This window comes from Phyllostomus discolor, chromosome 13 (assembly GCF_004126475.2).
Source record: "Phyllostomus discolor isolate MPI-MPIP mPhyDis1 chromosome 13, mPhyDis1.pri.v3, whole genome shotgun sequence".
NCBI lineage: Eukaryota > Metazoa > Chordata > Mammalia > Chiroptera > Phyllostomidae > Phyllostomus > Phyllostomus discolor.
The window spans coordinates 21,603,749-21,624,582 of record NC_040915.2 but is presented as its reverse complement, the minus strand read 5'-3'; the positions used below and the strand labels follow the sequence as shown (position 1 = coordinate 21,624,582).

The 20,834-nt window shown below is 50.0% G+C and overlaps 1 protein-coding gene across 1 annotated transcript in view; it reads left to right on the top strand.

The window, feature by feature from the left end:
• CCDC69 (coiled-coil domain containing 69) overlaps window positions 1-20,834 on the top strand; it is a 47,227-nt gene that overhangs the window by 23,777 nt on the left and 2,616 nt on the right. The window contains exons 5-11 of the mRNA XM_036014494.1: window positions 8,781-8,850; window positions 11,144-11,250; window positions 11,752-11,839; window positions 17,996-18,069; window positions 19,137-19,238; window positions 19,724-19,843; window positions 20,707-20,804. Of these exons, the coding sequence (XP_035870387.1) occupies window positions 8,781-8,850; window positions 11,144-11,250; window positions 11,752-11,839; window positions 17,996-18,069; window positions 19,137-19,238; window positions 19,724-19,843; window positions 20,707-20,804 (659 nt within the window). The remainder of the gene's footprint in view (window positions 1-8,780; window positions 8,851-11,143; window positions 11,251-11,751; window positions 11,840-17,995; window positions 18,070-19,136; window positions 19,239-19,723; window positions 19,844-20,706; window positions 20,805-20,834) is intronic.

Here is a 20,834-nt window from a genome sequence, read left to right as displayed (position 1 = left end):
GCCTCTGCAGGGACAAGAGCCCAGGAATGGGAGCCAAGAGTGGGCCCCACTGCTGCCTCTGTCCCCAGCGGGCTGTGTGGGGTCAGACAGCGGGCGTGCCGTCTCTGGGCCTCACTTTCCCATCCGCCAAACAGCCGCCCCGGCCGCGTGGCGGTGCCAGGAGGGGCATTTTTTTCCTGCTAGTGTCTTTGTACAAATAGAACTTGAATACACTATTGTTTTAAGCATTTTCAGGATTCAAGTAAAACCAAAATCGACCATAATTTTAGTAGTCCTTCCTTTAGAAATGATGACTGTCATCCATTTGCACTTTTCTAGGTGTGTTTTCCTGGACGTTTAGGTACCAGTAGAAATCATTTATTTTGCATATTGATATTCTACCAACCTTACCATCCCTTTTTTTAAAAAAAAAAATCCTCACCTGAGGACATGCTTATTGATTTGAGAGAGAGGGCAAGATAGGGAGAGAGACGAGGAGAGAAACATCCATGTGAGAGAAAAACATTGACCAGTTGCCTCTCAAACGTTCCGTGACTGGGGACCGAACCCACAACCCAGGCATGTGCCCTGACTGGGGATTGAACCCACAGCCTTTTGGTTTATGGGACAACACCCCAACCGACTGAGCCACACTGGCCAGAGCAACTTTTCCATCTTCGTATGTAAAGATCTGCTGTGTGTTTTCAAACATGGGAATAACATCGGACGGTACTCCATGCATCGAGCCCGTTATGGACGTGAGGCCAGTTTCCGGTGTTTCCCTACAACAAATGGCCCTTCCCTGGGCATCGTGTGGGCGCCATCATGCTCACTGTTGGCTGCCGGCCTCTCTCTGCCGGCAGTGCCATTGCAGGGCAGTGAGCATGCTCCTGGAACTTGGAAGGTGGCCACTGAGCTGTCCTCCTCTGCTCCAGGCCCTCCTTTTTAGTGCCTCCCCACGGGGCTGCTCCAGGACAGGGGGTTGGGGTAAAGGCTCAGGACTCCCACCCAGGCCCTCCTGACTAGGCCCCTCCATGCCTGTCCTCCAGAGGAGCTGTCTTCGCACAGGGCTGACAGCTGAGTGTGCTGCACCGACAGCCCTGGCCTGCCCGGAGCAAGTGAACACCAGGATTGACAGAGGGCGAGGTGTTAGGACGACCTCACCCTGCCCCTTCTTCTGCACCCACAGTGCATCAAGACCCAGAGGGCTCTGACCTACCCATTGCCCAACCCCCTGCCACAAAAAGGAGGAAACAGAAGCCCAGAGAGGGGAGGATGCTGCCCAAGGTCACACAGTACGCAAGTGGCAAGCCAAGGCCTCAACCCTGGACTCCCAAGGGAGTTTGCCGTTGGGCTGGGGAGTCAGGTCAGTATTTGGCAGTGTTTCTTTGACCTCGTCTACCCCGGCCACTGACCTCATTTTCCGTCCTGCTCCTTCAGAGTCCTTTTGCTTGCCAGGCTGACCCAAATGCCAGAAATGGTGCCAAGTCTGTTGCCAGCTCCTGGCCCTCTAAGGCGATTGGAACTGGCAGGCACCCTGGGAAGCTGATAGGGGACAGGAAAAGGTGGGCTCCAGGGAGGAAGCAAAAGAATATGGTCTATTGAAGAGCCCTTCACTAGGCCTCAGCCTGTTCATGTGTGAACTTGGGGTTGGGCCCTGCACACAAGGCCTTCACAGCCGTGGGCCCTGATCTGGCGCAGCAGGTGCCCCAGAGGGCGTGGTTCTGTCCTCCCCCGACCTCTCCTTCATCAGCCCATCAGACAGGCAGGAGCAGTGGAGACCACATCCGCCCAGCCCCCCATTCGGGGTGCTCTGGGGGTACCACAGGTGTTCCCACGATAGGCAGTGCCCTCAGCACAGCTGAGCGGTGCAGCCTGGCGTGCCTTCCTTTACGTGGGTGGTGTAGCCACGTTGGTCTGCCCCCCAGACAGGCAGTGGGGGATGCTGCTACCACACTGTGTAACAGAAAGCGTTGAACCAAATCTTAAGCATCCCTGACAATGTGAAAATGCAAATCAAATTCAGGCATTGCTTTGGCAAAATTCTTCTGCCCGCCTTAGAGGTGGGGAAACTGAGGCCTGTGTTTATGGTATTCTTCTGTCTGAGCCTGTGTCATTGGGCGTGAATACTAACATTTCTCAACAGCCCTGAGCATTTAGGCCCTGCCTTTCCTCCACCCAAGGCCCTGGAGGGGGCCCCTGGAGCCTCCGCCCCCACCTCCTTCCTGCCTCCACCCTCAGCCAATGGGCTCTGACTGTGGTTCAGATCCTGAAACTGATGGGGCCCTGGCCCCACCCGCACTGAGTCCTGACACCGGAAAGGCAGCTCTGATGTTGCAGTGGGGCGTGACCTGAGTCCCTGGCGACTCAAAATCACCCGTCCCCTATGCTTGGATCAGTCTGGTACGTGCACTAAGGAAACGGAAGGGCCTCCAAGCTCCACTGTGATTCTGGATTCTCATTAAGCCTCTGCTCCCCTGGCCTCACGTTTTCCATCTGGAAATAGGAGGTGGAGATTAGACTGACCTCAGGGAATAGACTGACCTCAGGGGTCCTTGCAACCCTGTCTTCTGGGTCAAGATGGATGTGATGGAACTGTGTGGCCAAGGGAAGCCAGGGCTGTGGTTTATGGGGACAGGGAAGGAGCTAGGTGAATTCTCAATGTGGCTTTGGTTACTAAATTCTGTAAGCTAAGCCAGAACACTGAGGACATACATCAAAACACTCCCTCAGAAATGCACAAAGCCTCGAAGTCCCACAAATGGGGTGGAGTTGTGGTCCCTGAAGCAGGGTTAGTCCAACCAGTGTCTTCAGGAGAGGCTGAGCCATTCTTAGGGCTACTCTCGGCTTCCGTTGGGTAGGGTTCCTGAGGTAAGGAAGAGCTGGGCAGCTTCTGCCTTACTCATTCTTTCCTGGTGAGGCCTGGGATTCGAGGGAAGTGGAGGAGTCTCCCCCGCAGTGTACAACTATGGACATTCACCCAAAGTGCAGCATAGCACTCAACAGAGCCCTCCGAGGCTCTGTACAAATGCAGGTGGTGTTTACGCCCCATCTGCACTAGCTAAACACTTCATGCTCACCAGAAATCTTCACTTGCTGAGCATCGGGGATACCTTGTAGAATTATAGACTGTTGGAGCTGAGGGTTCTCTGAGTTCCCTTGGTTCAACAGGCAAAATGAAGTTTGCCTCTCCTTGTATGCTACCAGTGATGGAGAGCTCACTACCACCACCATATACCGCCCTCCAATAAGGCAGCCTACTTCTGTTTGGGAGAGTTCTGAAATCCTTTTTCATGCTGAAGTGAAACTTCTTGAACCTCCTAGTCCTTGGCACAACCCTGCTCTCCAAGAATGTGGACCACAGGCTAGAAGTTGTTGCTGTTCTGCAGAGATGTGAAGAGAGTTGCCACGGTTTTTTTGACTGCTCTTGAGACTGAGCAACTGTTGTTCTGTTAACGGTCCCTCCTATCATTTGGCCTGGAGTCTCCTTCCATGTCCTGTCGGTTCCTCTTGGATGCATTCCGGTTGGTCAGTTTACCCTCCAGAGTTCGAACCTATTCCTAGGGGGCCTCACCAGGCCCCATATGAACTTGTCTGGCTTCTCCCGAGCTCGGGCCACTGTCCTCCCACTGTGCCTGGCTCTGGGTCCGCTTTGGGCAGCCGAGTCCCACTCAGACCAGGTTAGCTTCGGGCCAAAGCCAGGGCAGGGCTCTGGTCTGCTCAACAATGAGGACCTGGGCCCCAGAACTGCACGTGTCACCAAGATACAGGCATCCTGTTTCCAGCCTTCTTAGCTGAAGGGCCGCCCTGGCGTTCAGAAGGACTAGGAGACCATCTGTTCCAACCCGGACCCATCACAGATGCGAAACAGGTCCAGAGAGGGAAATGGACTTCTCTAAAGCCACAGAGCAAAACTGGAACCGGGTTCCAGCTGCCATCCCTTTTCCAGGGCTCAGTCGAGATGTCCCACCCCTGTCCTCAGCCTCCCCCGGCTCTTGGCTTTTGGACGGGAAATTGTCGTCTCCCTCCCAGGTCCCGTCCTTTCCCACTGCAGGGCGAACTCTGCTCCATGACCTCTGCGGAGGAAGTGGTCAGGCTCCACCTGGGGATTTTTCCATGCAGTGGTTGCTTATCAGTGCCTACTCAGTTCTGGGCAATGTATCTTCAGGTTTTAATGAGCACCTGAGTCACCAAGAGATTGGAGGTTGGAGCCTCCCAGCACACACAGCACCCCCAGATTCTTAGGTCTAGAACGGGGCCTGGGGAGTCGAGTTAAGCCAGCGCTCCATGTGCTTCTAATACAGCAGGCCCATAGGCCACATGCCTGCAAATACTGCTCTGGGCATCCTGACGGGGCAAATCTACAGTGGGCTTTGCAAATGGTCCCTGTCCTCCGGGAGCCCCCTGGACTACAGGAGAAACACAGGTGGCCAGCTGGGGCCTCACATAGGTGTCTGCGTGGGCCTGGAGGCTGGAGCTGATGGGAGCTGCTTCAGTCCTAGGGAGAGACAGAGAAGAAATGGTACGTGAGCTGGGCCCTGAGGCCTGAGGAACTGCCGACTGTGCAGGCAGGCGTTTCATTGCCCTGCGCTGTGTGCCTCCTCGCAGATGTTGCGTTTTTACAAACTGAAGGCAACGCCCTGCACCAGGACAAAGGTTCGACTTGCTTGATTGTGGTGGTCTGGAACCAAACCCCACTCTCCGAGGGGTGCCCGTGTGCCATGCCAGTGCATCTTCGGCAGCGTGGGATGGCCGTGAACACGTGGATGCACATGCTGGGGCGCAGCGGGGTGTTTTGGTTTGGTTTTGGCCAAGTTGCCCACATTTTTAGGAAAGTGACACTATTCCATGTTGGCCGTGGTGCAGTGAAACTGGCCTGTGGGCCGCGAGTGGGTGAGCTCATTGGTGCAGCGTTTCTGGAGGGCAGAACGAGTGCTTTTAGATGTGTAACAAACTCCCGTACATCAGTGCGTTAACTAAGGTGTAATTTGGGAATTGAAAAATGGAAATAATCTAAATAATCAACAGTAGATTATTGATTAAATTCCTCCATAAGGATGTAATACTGAAGTCATTAAAATTAATGTTTTTACAGAATATTTAATGTCATGTAGTAAGTGTTCATAATATACTTGAAAAATTAAGATATAAGAAAATAATGTAATATTCCAATACTGAATATGTGTGTATATATGTACACATATATGTTGCTGCTGCTACAATTAGAAAAAGATGCTTACAAATATTCAAATATTAAGAAAATGGGCTCCAAAGTATATAAAGGACTCACATAACTCAATAATAAACATAAGTAAATAGCCCAATTAAAAATGGGCAGAGGATGTGAATAGACATCTTTCCAAGGAGGACATTCAGATAGCTGGCGAGCGTAGGAAAAGATGCTCAGCATCACTGGTTATCAGGGTGCGAGTCAAAACCACAGCGAGGTGTCACCTCATACCTGTTAGACTGGCCATTCCCAGGAAGAGAAGAAAGCACCAGTGTTGGAGAGGAGGTGGAGGAGAGAAAACCCTGGTACACTGTTACGGGAATGTAAACCGGTGCAGCCAGCCACCATGGAAAACAGTACGGAGATTCCTCACAAAGTTAAAGAACTACGAAACTGATCCAGCTATTCCGCTTCTGGGTGTTTATCCAGAGAATGCAAAAACTCCAACTCAGAAAGATATCTGCACCCTTATGATCACTGCAGCATGATTTACAATTGCCAAGATATAGAAACAACCTAAGTTTCCACTGATGGATAAATGGACAAAGAAATTGGGGTGCAATTAGTATATAGAAAGGAATACTACCTGTCCATTAAAAAAAAATCTCGCCATTTGCAACAGCATGGATGGACCTTGAGGGTGTTATGCTGAGTAAAATAAGTGAGACAGAGAAAGGTAAATACCGTAGGATTTTACTTATATGTGGAATGTATAAAACAAAACAAACAAATAAACAAAGCAAAACGAGAAGCCCCTAGATAAAGAGAACAGGTTGGTGGTTACTAGAGGGGTGGGGGAGGGGCGGCAAAATGGGGGGAGGGGCCAAGTGCGTGGCAACAGGTGCAAACTCGATTTACAGTGGTGGTCACTTTGTAGTGTGCACAGATATCCTGTTTAAATGTGTACTCCTGACACTTACATAATGTTACCTGGACTCAAAAAAATAAAATGGGGAGGAGGAGGGGGATGGTAAACTGAGGACAGACTGTGACGAGCCTAGAATGTCCTTCTGAAGGAGTGGTCCTGGGGGTGGTTTTGTCGGGATCTGGGGACTCGGGGGCAGGCGGTGTCCTGCCTGTGGCCCGGAAGCAGTTAGTGAAGGAGAGTTGCCCCTTTCTATGGTGCTTCTCGGGAAGAAGACGATTTCTCATGGGCTTTGTGATCTTACTTCGGGCAGCCTGAGCAACCTCCAAAGCCCGGTGGAGTCTGTGTTCTTGCCGTCTTTTTCAAACATGAAGTAGCAAACTCAGGCCGTGCTTTGCTCCTAGGATGTGCCAGGTGTTGCAGGTGCACTATCTCATCTAACCCTTAAACCAACCTCAGGGGAAGCCAAGGCTTGGGGACATCATACAGCCACTCAGTGTCCGCTTTAGGATTTGAATTCAGATCCAGGCAACCCAAACTTCTTGCTCAGGCCGCTCTAGTCTCTGACATCCAGAGGGCCATGGGTTAAAGCAGACCTCCTCACTGCCGCTTCACAAAGGAGGAAAGGGATTGGTCCAAGTTTGAGGAAGGGCCTTGACTGCAGTCAGGAATTCTCACTCCATGAAAACATTGCCCAGATTAGTGTAGCCAGTGGCGGCAACAGGGATGAGACAACCATTTATGTTTATCTCCCTCCTTCCTCCAGCCCGGGGTGGAGAGGCTGGCTCCTGTCACTTTCCCAATTCCTGTGTTGACAGCTTCCCTGGCTGGTGCCTGGGCCGGGCCCCTCCCTCTCCCCTGGGAAGGGCGGGCTGAGTCTTCGCGGGGTGGATGGAGGACTCCGGGGTGGATGGAGGACTCTGTTGTCAGCAACGCCTGGCCACTAAGCCCATTTGGGGCACCAGGGCCTGGGGGAGGCACCTGGCCTCCCTCAGTTTGGTGGGGGCTCACACCGTGCCAGGAACAGAATGTTCTAGAAGCCTTCTCTTATCTTTCCTCCCCAATCAGAAGTAGGCTTTCTAGCAGCATTTCAGTGGTTCTTGAGTTCATGAAATTGTTAATAATTTTTATGCTAATAATTACTTTTTTGCAATTTGATGAAGTTTTTCTTTTGCAGTGTTTATTCACAACTGAACATTTTCACAGCCTTTTTATGGGCTGACTTATTTCTTCAAGTTTCCCAAAATGAGGTCTAGGTTATCTTTTTTATTATTATTATTATTTTAAATAATAAACCCATGTTTCTTTTTTTTAAGATTTTATTTATTTATTTTTAGAGAGGGAAGGGAGGGAGAAAGAAAGAGAGAGAGAGAGAGAAACATCAATGTGTGGTTGCTGGGGGTCATGGCCTGCAACCCAGGCATGTGCCCTGACTGGGAATCGAACCTGCGACACTTTGGTTCGCAGCCCGCGCTCAATCCACTGAGCTACGCCAGCCAGGGCTTTTTATTACTTTTCAAAGAATATCTCGAGAAGTATACAAAAGGGCTGACACTTTTTCCACCCCAGTTCTGGCCCCGTGGTCACTGCCAGGCCCGGACCGAATGTTCACCGCTCTGGGGTGAGACGGGAAAGTAAAAGGTGTGCACATGTCTGCACCGCTCCGTGAGGGTGTCGTCCCACTCTCCCGGGAGAAGTGGCCTCGGGGCTGCCTTCCTGTATTTTGGAAGGTTAAAACGTCCTCTATTTTATGAAGCGAGAATGATAGTCTACCAATATCTTTTTCAGCATCCTTGCTCGTCAATCCATCTCAACTCTCCTACTAAAAATATTGCTCACCTAGGGAAACTGAAAATCTGGGTGCCACTGACCCTGGGGTGCAGGACGCCCTTTGCACCCATCAGTTCTGTCCTTTGTGCGGATGCAACTGGCACTGACCGAGACTGGTTGGAGGGCCCGCTGGGTGTGGCTCCGATACCTGACTCTGCCAGTTACCGCCTCATCAGCCTTGATGGGGTCCTCACCTGCCTTCTCATCTTTAAACTGGGAATATTCCCATTTCCCGGGGTTGCTTTACAGATTAGACAAATAGTGTGGATACCACAGCATAGTGCCTGGTACATCCCGTTACAGTGTCTCACCCCAGGGGGCAAGGAAAGTACTTCTTCCTCCTCGTGATTGGTGGAGGAAGCAGCCCCTTCTATCGGGTAATAAGCGGGTAAAACCGTGGCCTTGACTTCTGATGCTCTGCTCCCCACACCTCAGAACTTTAAGGGACAATTGGCTGGAAGCTGTGATGGCCGCAGGCCCTGAGAAGAAGGGGGACTGTCTCTGAAGTAGAGGTTGGGAAGTACCTCAAGGTCATAACTACAGTGAGGGTAAAAGCCCAAGTCTGGCCGAGTCCTGGGATAAGGAAGGAGAGGGTAGGGAGGGCCCCGTGGTTTGTGGCAGGAGACAAACCACAGGAATCTAAAGAGTGCTCGGCCCGCATCAGATTCTTCACACGGGTTTCCCTGGCCATGACGCAAGGCCCTGCCCTGGGAACCCCCTCATGCAGAGGGAGTGCTGCCGTGGGGTGGGGAGGGAGGCAGCCTGCGGGGGCTGGCACGGTCGGAAGTCCCGCCTTGCCTTTGGGAGAGACCTGCTGCTGCAGCATCTGTCCTCACACTGACCTCCTCCACCTCGTGGTTGTGCCATTTCTTCCAGAGACGCCAAGAACCAGATCAGCCGCCCAGACCAGAGCCCCAGGAACTGGGTCCCCCCAATGGGGACACAGGTGAGTAAATACCTGCTCCATAAATACCTTCCATGATGTTTTCTACTTTATAATTAACCAAGGTCATATATCTACTTAATTATCTCATAGGATATTGGATAGGTTACATTAATAGGAGTATTGTGCCTGCAATCAGGGAGGTGATATTCCTGACCAGGGCTTTCCTGTTCCAGGCTGTTGATACCACACCTGGAGTGCTGAGTTTATTTCGGTAAAGTACATTTTCAGAGAAATTCAGAAAAAGTGGAAGGTGTACAAGGAAGAAAGGAAAAATAGACATATGAGGAATCTGAAAACCAGGTCCTGTAAGGAACTGTTAAAGGAAAAGAGGATGTTTTACCTGGAAAGAAGATGTTGCAGTAAAAACACAGCAGTTCTGTCCAAGTGTCTAAAGTGCCCTCAATGGAGAAGAAAAGCCTTGTACGGTGTCAGCCCAAGGTCAGGGCTAGGGCCTCAAGGTAGCAGGAACAGGCAGGCAGAATTCAGTCCAGCCTCAAAGAATTTTTTGTGTGGTGGTTGGCTTGAAACCATCAGAACTGCCTAGTAATAGAATGAGTTCTGCGCCTCCGAAAGTGTTTAATTACAGCCTGGAGGCGGTCAGGGACATTGTAGATGAAGTTCAAGTACCAGATAAGCAACTGGACCAGAAATCAGAGTTTCTCTAGCCCGGCTGTACATAACAATTACCTGGGGAAACTTCAAAGACACAGATACTGGGGCCCCACCGCAGACCAGTGAAATCGGAATCTCTGGGAGTGGGGCTGGAGAACCTGCATTGTTAATGATGACGTCGTTTCTGAATAAGCTTCTCCCCAGCGGGGGCCAGTCTGCTACTGGTCTGGTGGACTGACACTTGGGGCCCTGAGCCCAGCGACCTGTGAGAGTGTGGGGCTCTCTGATCTTGGCCACTGCTGTCCACCAGGACCCAGGGCACTGACTCACTCTTCCTCTATCCGGATGGACTGACCGAGGTCAGCGGTGACTTCTCGCTCAGCAGTCCCTGTTCCCACGTTTCTCACCATCCCCTTGGCCAGACCCTGCCTGGGGAGGTCTGTGATCATAACACCAACACGAATAACGATGCCAGCAGCGCTGGTGTTGGCCTCTAACACTGGTCTCGAGCCCTGACGCACATTCAGAAGCCACACAGTGGGCAGCAGAAAGCACCGAGCACTCCGGAGCGCCTGGCACCGCTCCCACGGCTCCTGTGCGCCCTCTCGGAAGTGAGGTGGCAGTCAGCAGAGCTCGCTGCAGGGTCAGCTCGTGTGGCTTCCTGGCCCTTCTCCCCGCTGGTGGCCTGGGAGGTCTTGGGCAAATCGCCTAACTTCTCCGTCCCTCAGTTTCCTCACCTGTGACGTGCGTGGGGTGGCTGTGAGAATTATGTGAGTGATACCTGTGAGGCGCTTGGAGCAGAGCCAGCATGGCCCTGGGCGTGCTGAGCTCTCAGTGGTCCTTACCTGCTGCTGTTGTCTTCCTGTTGCCATTGTTTCTGGTTTAATTATCTCAGTAACCCCACAGGAAGTGTGCTGTTACTGTCCTGATTTCACATATTGAATAACTGAGGCACAGAGGGGATGGGTCACTGCCTCAGGTCGCTCTCGGAGCCTGTCAGACTCCAAGTGGCATCAGTGGGGCCTGACTGGGATTTTTCTAAGCAAGGACCAGACTTCCTGTCTGTGTCTTTCTCCTGCTCACACAGCTCCTCACCCTCCCGCAGGGGAAATGCTAAAGGTGAGGGTCACTCACAGGCCCCTGCAGGTAAAGCCAAAGGCAGAGAGGACCCCTTATCCATACCTCAGTAGGGACAGGTGGGGACTGTGGCAAACGGGAGAGCCACGTGCTGGACAGGGTGGGAGGCAGCTGCCCCCCGACCCCAGCTCCTGGTTGACACAAAGGCACACACTGCAGCTCTCTGGCTTCTTCACAAAAGCTGGAAATCTGTGTTAGGTAAAAGCTGCCCAGTCACTAAACACCAGCAAGTAATTTTTTTTTGAGGCGGGGGTGTTGGGTAGTGCAAATGGGCTGAACCTGTCCTGTCAGTTACCAGCCCTGCTGTAGACCCTGGGGGGCAACACGGGACCACGAGCTCCTGCACGGAAGGTCTGCAAGGCCAAGGGTCAGGGGGCGGCCTGGGGAGACCCAGCCCCCGCTAAAACCACTCCTGAGGCTGAGATTAGGGTGCTGGGCCCCAGCCTTCCACTCTCTCTCTGCCGGTGTCATTACCCCACTTCGGGTCAGCGTGATCTATCTTTATTTATTTATTTATTGTTATTTTTTGCTTTCTCGCCTATAGCCACAACTGTCCAGCTGTGTGCGTCGGAGGAGGCTGAGCAGCACCGGAAGGATATAACCAGGATTCTCCAGGAGCACGAAGAGGACAAGAAGAAATGGGCACAACAGGTAAACCCCCAGCACTCTATTTTCCCCCTGCTCCGCTCACCTTGCAAAATCCAAGAAAGAGGACCAGCTTTTGACTTTATTGTTGTGGTATCCATTGCTCCTTTTTCCAAGTAGGGAGTTCTGTATCTGTTGAACGAATATCTATAACTGCTTGCGTACGATTCATTGTATCCTGTATATGCACAGAAAGCTGGGGAAATGCTAACAAAGTAGAAGGGCTCCTCCCTTGAGCGGGCTTCAGAATTAGAAGACTCCTAAATCCCTTTCCACCTGGATAACTCTCTGGGACGCCCCCTCTGAGTCCTAGTGAAGGCAGTCAGCCACGCCTGCTGTGTCTGGGGGTCTTTCACCGCTATGAGCACGTTTCCATCAGTCTGACGGGGGGAGAGTGGGGGGCTCTGATCACCTAGCTCCACGTAGCTCTAGCGGTCAGTGAATGTGTGAGACTCTGATGCACCTGCACCTACTCAGTCTCACCCAGCTCTGCACCCCCACCCCCAGGTGGAGAAGGAGAGGGAACTAGAGCTCCGAGAGAAACTGGAGGAGCAGCGCAGAGTCCTGGAGGGAGAACATGAGGCAGCCCTGCAGGGTAAGGATGCAGATGCTGCTCTGGGGAGGGTGTGGGAGGGCCCTCCTTCCGTCCCATCTGACAAGTTCATGGCTGCGGCAGGGGGAGGGGGGCACCCATGGGCCCTGCCCTCCTACCTCTGGTTCACAAGCAATTGGCTGCTTCAGGGCTGGAATCCGCAGGGTCCTTGGACTTGTTCTTTGGGGCATTGTTTTAAGCGTCTGACACCATGTCTTGTTTTACCTTAGCTGGGAGGTTTTTTCTTTTCCTTTTTAAAAGCAATTCATATTCCTTAAAGGAAATTTGAAAAACCTAAACATATAGGAGACTTTTTTAATATTCATATTTCTTCCTTGAAATAATGACAGTGTGTACAACTTCTGATAGTTTGAATTTTTTTTTCATATAGCTTTCTTTCCTCTTACATTACCAAATGTGGTCGTCATAGAAAATTTAGAATCTAAGGTTAAACAAAAAGATCTTACAACATTGTGGTTAGGATCTCGGGCTCTGCCGCCCTGGGTCTGCATCCCAGCTCTGCCACTCATCAGCCGTGTGGCCTTGAAGAAGGTAGTCAGCTTCGTTCACAGGGCATTTAGTTTCATTTAACTTTTACATAGATAGTATTTAGAACAGTGCCTGATATTTTGCCAGAGATTTAGCAAATAATTATTAGTGTTATTATTTTATTATCGAGAAAATTAAAAGTGTGTGCAATTCCATTTGGAACTCAGTAGCTATCCCTTAGATGTAGGTCCCTTTCATTTTTTCTACGTACCTAGAATATACATCTATACACACATACACACTTTGGGTGGAGAAGATGAATTGTTGTTTTACTTTGAATTGTATCAACAACTTGTCATTAAACTCCTGTGACATAAGTTTTAATGACGACGTAACCCTCCAAAGTGCACCCTTGTTCATTTAACCGGGCCCCTTAGGTTAAGCATTTAGGTAACTCCAGACTGGTGCCACTTCCTGCAATTAGTGATGATGCTTACATGTGTGTGAACCTGTTTTGTAAAATCTTGGCCACGTTCATCACGATTATCCATCCATCGCCATCCCCACTATCCAGTTCCAGGATACTCTCATCACCCGAAAAGTAACCCCTGACCTCACCAGTCACTCCACAGGCCCCGCCCCCTGACCCTCAGCCTCGGGCAACCACCAATCTGCTTTCTGTCTCAGAGCCTTGCCTATCCCGGACACTCGTATAAGTGGAAACAGATAACTTCCTCCCCTTCTGGCTCCCTTCCCCCAGCATGGTATTTCCAAGGCTCACCCAGACTGCAGCTGCATTTGCACTCCATTCCTTGGTTGTTGCTTTGTCCATTCTACAAGTCACCCCACTCCTTTTTGTGGCTGAGTAATAGTTCATGACTGTTGGCATGGACACACCACACTTTGTTTCCATTCACTAGTTGATGGGCACACGAGCTATCTCCACCCTCTGGCACTGGTCACTATGAATAGTGCCACTATTCAAGCACCTGCTTGAACACCTGCTTTCACTTCCCCCAGGTGTCCACCCAGGAGTAGGATTGCTGGGTCAGACGGTAATGTTATGCTAACCTTTTGAAGAAACTGCCAGCTGTTTTCCACAGTGGCTGCACCATTTTACATCCCCCCGGAAACGCACAAGGGCTCCAACTGCACCACATCCTTGCCAATGCGTGTTGTTTTCTGTTGTTGTTGATACTATTAGTGTTATTTTTGCCATGTTATTGGGTACAAAATGGTTTCTCATTGTGGTTTTGATTTGCATTTCCCTAATGACTAATTCCACTGAGCATCATTTCATGTGTCTTTTGGCCATTTGTGTATCTTCTTTGGGAAAGTTTACATACATTTTTGATGCGATTGAAATTAACCTGGAAAATGTTATGCCAGTTTTCCCTGTAATCATCAGTATTCGCATGACCTTTCCCCAGAATTATTTCTCTTTTAAAAAGATGACTACTTACAGGTAAAGTTTTGTTCTTTTCATTTAACATGGTATCAAACATGTTTCCATGTAATTATGCAGCTACTAAAATGTTTATAAAGTCAAGACCATTGCACGTGTGGTCTTCCTTAATTTCTCATGAGTCTAGACGTCTAGGTTTTAACTGCTACAAATAACACTGCACTGGACGCCTTTTGCACAAAGATGTGCCCGCATTTCACATGATGTCCTTAGATTCCCAGAAATGGCATAACTAGAACAGAGGTCTGAACAATGGTAAGAATCTTGAAACATATTGCAACATTGGCACAAAATGTTTTGAGCTGAAATCAAGGCCCTTGCCTTGGGAATTTGAGTATTTTAATACTAATGCGCCCCGTGAGACGGAGCCATCTTTTGACCTCAGTTCAGTTTCTGCGTTTCTGAAATCTGCCTTGGGTCTCAGTTCACTTTCCATGTATCTCATACCTGCCTTCCCTGCCTCATGAGGCTGTGGCGGGGAAACAGCTCTGTTCTCCAAGCATTGCTTTGATTTTATTTTTAGCATTATAAATATATTGATAACTTGTTACGGTTTGGTTTATGACTCAGGCTGGCCTATCTCGTGACTGTTTCAGGTGCACTTGAAAAGAATGCACACTTGCTATTGTTAGGTTGGATAGTTTATAAATGAATCGATTAAATCAAGTTGGTTCATGGGCTTCTTCAATTTGTCTTTACTCTTACTGATTTTCTGCTTTTCTATTGAATATTGAGGAGTATAATTATACTATACTGTAATTACGGTATATAATTATATCACGTATTGTTGTGTATTTGTCTCTTTCTCCTTTCAGTTCTGTCAGTTTTTGCTTTGCATATTTTGAAGAACCATTGTTAGGTGTGTAAGCATTTGGGATTATTATGTCTCCTTGCAGAATCGACCCCTTTATCATTGTCTACTTCATCCCTGATAATTGCCCTTATTCTCACCTGTGCTTCTTCTGAAATTTATATAGCCACTACAGCTTTCCACCCTTTCACTTGTAACTTACCTGTGACAGATATTTAAAGTGGGTTTCTTATAAGGCCCTGTCCAGGTAGCTGAGTTGGTTAGAGTGTTGCCCAATGCGACATGGTTGCAGGTTCAATCCCCGGCCAGGGTACATATAGGAATCAACCAATGAATGCAGAAATAAGTGGAACAACAAATCTCTCTCTCTTTCTCTCTCTCTCTCTCTCTCTCATTAATAAATAAAGTGGGTTTCTTATAAACAGCATATTGCTGGGGGGTGTTAAATCCATTCAGATATTCTCCATCTTTTATTTATTATGTTTAGGCCATTTAATTTAATGTTCTTATTAATATGGTTGAATTCAAGTCTGTCGTTCAATGTTTGTTTTCTGTCCTCTGTTTCTTTTTTTTTAAAGATTTTATTTATTTTTAGAGAGGGAAGGGAGGAAGGAAGGGAGGAAGGGAGAGGGGGAGAGAGAGAGAGAGAGAGAGAGAGAAACATCAATGTGCGGTTGCTGGGGGTTATGGCCTACAACCCAGGAATGTACCTGGCTGGGAATCGAACCTGGGACACTTTGGTTCCCAGCCCGCACTCAATCCACTGAGCTACGCCAGCCAGGGCTTGTCCTCTGTTTCTTTATGCTCTGTCTTTGTGTTCCTGCTTTCTTTTGAAGTACTTGAATATTTTTAATATTCTCCTTTAACTCACCTATTCTTTCTTTTGCTCTTACTCTTTCTGCCTGTGTTCATATAATCACTGCTCTAAGAGTTGCAATATATGTAACAATCTACTTAAATTAATCTTCCACCACGTCAAGTAGAATGTAGGGAACTACCATCTTGTGGGCCCCTCTATCGCCCCCACCTTTTTCTTGTGCTTGTCTATGTGTTTCAACTACATACACTGACCACCCCATCAGACGATGTTATAATTTTTTCTTTTAACCATCAGTCATGTTTTAAATAGCTCAAGGGGAGAAGAACAAGTCTATTCTATTTACCCAGGTACTTACCAGTTCTGTTGCTCTTCGCATACATGCTGAGGTCCCTCATTTCCCTCTGGTATCATTTGCTGTCTAAAGAATTTCCTGAGTAATTCTTTTAGAGCAGGTCTGCTGGTGGTGAGTTCTTAATGGTGCGCCTTCACCTGAGAATGTCTTTGTTGTACCTCCTTTCCTGAAGGGTATTTTCACGGAATATGGGATTCTGGATTTATAGTTCTTTTGGTTTAGCAGCTTTAAAATGTTCTTAGTCCTTCTAGTCACTAAGGTTTCTAATGAGAAATCCACAGTCATTCAAACTGCTGCTTTCTCTAAGTAATACACTACTTTTCTCTGGTTTCGTCCAGGATGTTTTTCTTTGTCATTACTTCTCAAAAGTGATGGGTCTGGCTGTGGATTCTTTTGGGTTTACTTTGTTTGGGGTTCGGTGAGCATCTCTAGTCTACAGGTTTGTGTTGCCAAATTTGGGGAGTATTCGACCATTCTTTTTGCAAACAGATTTTCTGCACTACACTTTTCTCTTTCCGCGACTCTGACGACACAAATGTTAGATATTGGGGGGTTGTCTTAAAGGTCCCAGAGGCCCTGTTCATCTTTCCCCGGTATTTTCTCTCTGTTGTTCAGGCTGGGTCATTCCTATTGATCTGTCTTCAGCTTCATTAGCTCTTTTCTGTGGCATCTCTACCCTCCTCTGGAGGCCACTCGGTAAGCTTTTATTTCATTTATTGCATTTCTTTAGCTCTAAAATTTCCTTTTGGTTCTTCTGGATATATTCCGTTTATTTGCTGAGACCATCTGCTTTCCCATTCTTTTGAAGAGTGGTCGCCCTGCTCCACGGAGCAGTTCTGCAACGGCTGCCTTCACGTCTCTGCAACGGCTCCGTGGCACCGCGGGGCTGGCATCTGCTGCATTTCTTTTCTCGGACACGTTGGGATTTCTCTACTACTTTATATGCTAAGTATTTGGGATTGCACGCTCAGCGATTTTGGGTGTGTATGCTGAGCCATTTTGGATTCATACGCTGACAATTTTGCATTGTATCCTGGACATTTTGAATATTTGAGTTACGTGAGATTCTGGGTCTTGTTTAAATCTCCTGCTCCGGTGGTACTTCAGATTCTTGTCTCCTTGCCCAGTCTGCCTGCCACCACTTACTGTCCAGAGTCTGGAAATAGCTGCTCCGTGTATTCCGTCCAGGTTTTACAGCTCTGTCCCGTGGGGCAGACAGGACGGAGCGTGCTCCTGCCTCCTCACCTGGAGACGGAACCTGTCCTGATGGGCAAGTCAGTTAGGCTAGTTAAGCCCATAACTTTAAAAAATGAAGCCTGTAATTTTAATCTAGATGCCTCTCCATCACATCTATGTCACTGAACATTCTTTTCTCTGTGTCACTGCCCACTGCCCATTGTGATACAGACCTCTTGTGTCCGGGCCTTTGGCTGTATTAAACTTTCCTGTCCTTTCTGTCCTATTTCCCATCCCACCATTGATTGGTCATTCCCACGTCGGAACTTCCCACAAGGAACCCTGTAGAGGAGGCGGGATGAAAACTGTAACTGCACCGATTTGGGGAGTCATACATCCAGTTCCGCAGAGCACTGCCCAGGCGGGAAAGCCCTTGCGAGTCCTCTTCTCACCCCTCAGAGACGCCTGCCGGGCTTATTGGCCCATTTCACAGTCGAGCAAAAGGACTTGTGGGTATTTTAAGTGATCTCCTCAAGGCTTCTCAGTTTTGAAGACGCAGAACCAGGACCAGGTAGACTTCCTGGCCCCACATGTAATGTACTCGCCACGGTTTTGTGACACAGTCTGATGACTAAGGACCTAACGGTTTCACCGTGTGGCTAGCCCAGCTTACCAAACATTGGCCCTGTGCACTCTCCATGGCGTGCCGTTGGCTGAGACGAACCAGCTTGCGGCAAGATCTCTGGATCTTAGCCTCACTCAGCAAGGTGTGGGCACCCCCACAATCTCATAGGGCTCATGGTTCCTCCCAGGATATAATTTGTTTCCATTTATAAGAGCTTTTATTCAGTCTCTACTATACTTCTGACATAGCCCCAAGCCCATGTGGCAGAAGGATGGATAAGAGCACTCCATGCTCCTGGCCTGTCTGGTCCCAGGTGGCCCCTGGGACTCTCTGGTGCTGGTGGGACCTGCCAGGAGCCTTTAGGGTGAAGTGTCTGCTTGTCTGAGCTCACAGAGGTCTCTTCCGTCTCCTCCCCCTACAGCTCTCCGGACCTCATACGAGCAAGAAAAAGAAGCCCTTTCCCACTCCTTTCAGGAGGCCAAGGCGGCCCTGCAGGTGAGAGGGGCTGGGCCAGCCAGTCTCTGGGAGGGGAGGACCCGCAGGGAAGCAGCGTGGCGCTCCAAAGCAGCCGAAGCTGATGGCCTCGGCCCAGGTGGTGGGGATAGAGTTGATTGTTTTTTGTGTCTCCAAGCCCCGTGACGTAGCAACCAGGCTGGAGGTTAGGGTCGGCCTATTTTTCCAAGGACTGTTGGGAAGATCTTGGAAACTTCATGGGCCAGGTGCCACCCTGCGATCAGACTGGTGGTGGGTGCACTGGGACCTGGGAAGGCCTAAAAGAAGGCACCTGACCCTGTTGGGCTAGTCAGGGACTTCCTAGAAGGAGTGAGGTCTAAGCCGGAACCTGGAGGATAGGTTAGTATTGTTCAGATGAAGAACGGTAGGAAGGGTGCCTTACACAGGAAAAAAAAAAAAGAAAAAAGTCCAAGATGCCTGGGGTACAGAGCACAGTGGGAGAGACAACTGAGGCTGGAGGGGTCGCAAGGGCCAGATGGGGGGAGCCTGTGAATCACAGCAAGGGGTTGCATTCTATCCTGAAGGTAACGAGCAAGGTTTTGGTGGAGGAAGTTCTTGGCAGGGGAAAACTACGGAAACAAGAATATGCTTTGGTGCAGGTGGAAGAGGGGATGGGGGGCGGATACATGGTGATGGACAGAGACTTGACTACCAATGAACTTGAAAAAAATGAAAAGAATGCGCCTTGCAGTTGGAGGAGTGATGTGATATTTGGCTGCAGGGGATGGTATGTAGCGGGCAGCAGTGAGAGATGAGACTGGGAGTGTAGGTCGAGCCCAATCCGGGTGCACTTTGAATGCCACGCTAACGCCAGCCTTGAATGTGTCCCCAAGGCTATGGAGAGTCATTAAAGGCTTTGGAACAAGAAGTGGGGCTGCTCGTTTCAAGCAGTGGTTGAAGTGGGTGAAGCCCGCTTTGTTGGGTGTGGTAGGGCAAAGACAGACTGAGGGACCCGAGAAGGAACCTGATCTCTCTCTGGGGTGTGGAGAGGTCCGCCTCTGCCTTTGTGAGCCAGGCTTCTGTCATCTCCTTCCTGCTCCCCTCCCCAGGAGACCATCGATGCATTGAACTCACAGCTGGAGGACTTCCGGGCCAAGATGAAGAGGGTAGAGGAGTCCATTCTGAGCCGAGACTATAAGAAGCACATCCAGGTAGGTGGCAGTACACCTGGGGGCCCTCCCTTCTGGAATCCCCACCAAGGTCAGGGTCTGGGCAACAGGAAAGCCTAGTCTGTCTTCTAGGATAGGGCTCGGACTTGACATTCTTACCTTCACAAGTGTCTGGAAGAAACAGGGTCCCTGTGTCACTGGGCGGGAAAGGAAGGCACAGAGAGAGGATTATGGGGTAGTAAAGTGCTCAGGCTCTGGTCCAGAGAGAACTAGGGGCAAACAGCAAACCTACCACTTAGCATAAGCAACTCGACCTATCTGAGCCACAGCTCCCTCATCCCTGATGCCTCAGTGGGTGTTAACCGGGCAGAGTGAGACTCAACATATTAAGCACTTACCATGGGTCAAGACAGGGAGGCGACATCTGTTTAAGTCAAATAGTGAGTTGGAGGCAGACTCGGGAGGAGGGAGATGCCCTTGCCCTTCTGCCGGCTGGTCTGATGAAGTCCCTCCACGTCCCTGTCTAGGATTACGGGAGCCCCAGTCAGTTCTGGGAGCAGGAGCTGGAGAGCTTGCACTTTGTCATCGAGATGAAGAATGAGCGTATTCACGAGCTAGACAAGCGGCTGATCCTCATGGAAACGGTGGTACGTGGGTGGGAGCGGCTGGGGGGAGGCAGCGTCAGGCCTGTGCTTTCTGAGCATTTCCTCGGGAGGGTGTGCAGGGCGCAGGCACTTTGATGAGGCCCCACTGGCTTGGGCCTGCCACCTGTGCTGGCCCGTGAGACAGCTGAGGCTGGTTTGCCACTGTCTGGGTCAGACAGTGGCCCCTCGTCATCTGAGTCCTGCACTTACCTTGCTACTCATGCTGCTGTAACACGGCTAACACCACAGCTAATCAGGAGGGGTTGACAGATGTCACATGTCCTCCGGCAGGGGCCGAGGACGGCTGACAAGTCAGACAGGTATGGGAGGCCAGGGTCAGCAAGCACAGGCCCGGGGAGCAGTGGGCATGAAGGCACAGGTGGCCTGGTCTCCAGGAGAAGGGGGCCCCTGGAAACCGAGGGTTGAGTCTAAACGGAGATCACGCTGATCTGGCGGAAGTCTCCCTGGTCCTGGGTGTGCCACAGGGCGTTTGTTCTCATCAGACCATCTCGGATGGCCCGCACGGACTTGTTCAGCCATTTTCATGGCATCGCATAACAGACACACTCGACTTGATTTCTTATATTATATTCCCGGGCTTTTGGAGAACCAAGGATATCCTTTTTCTTCTGAAATGACGGCAATACGAGATGGCGGCCATACTCGTTTGTCCGTGTTCTCATGTTGGCAGCCCTCTGTCCCCCCCGTAGTTTACCTTTTTTAAGTCATCTTATTGCTCCATGACACATAGCATTTGCTCTGGAATGAGCCGGTGTCTTCAGTGACCGCAGATAAGAGGGAGGTGACGGTGTGCCTTGTGTCATAGGAGTTGGGTGGCTCCCTGAGCTCATTCTGATTTGTTGCAGAAAGAGAAAAACCTACTGCTGGAGGAGAAGCTGTCCACCCTGCAGCAGGAATATGAGGACCTCCTTGTCCGAGGCCGCAAGCAGACAGTTGTGTCCAGGTAGCTGTCCCCCTGCCTCCTTTCCCCCGT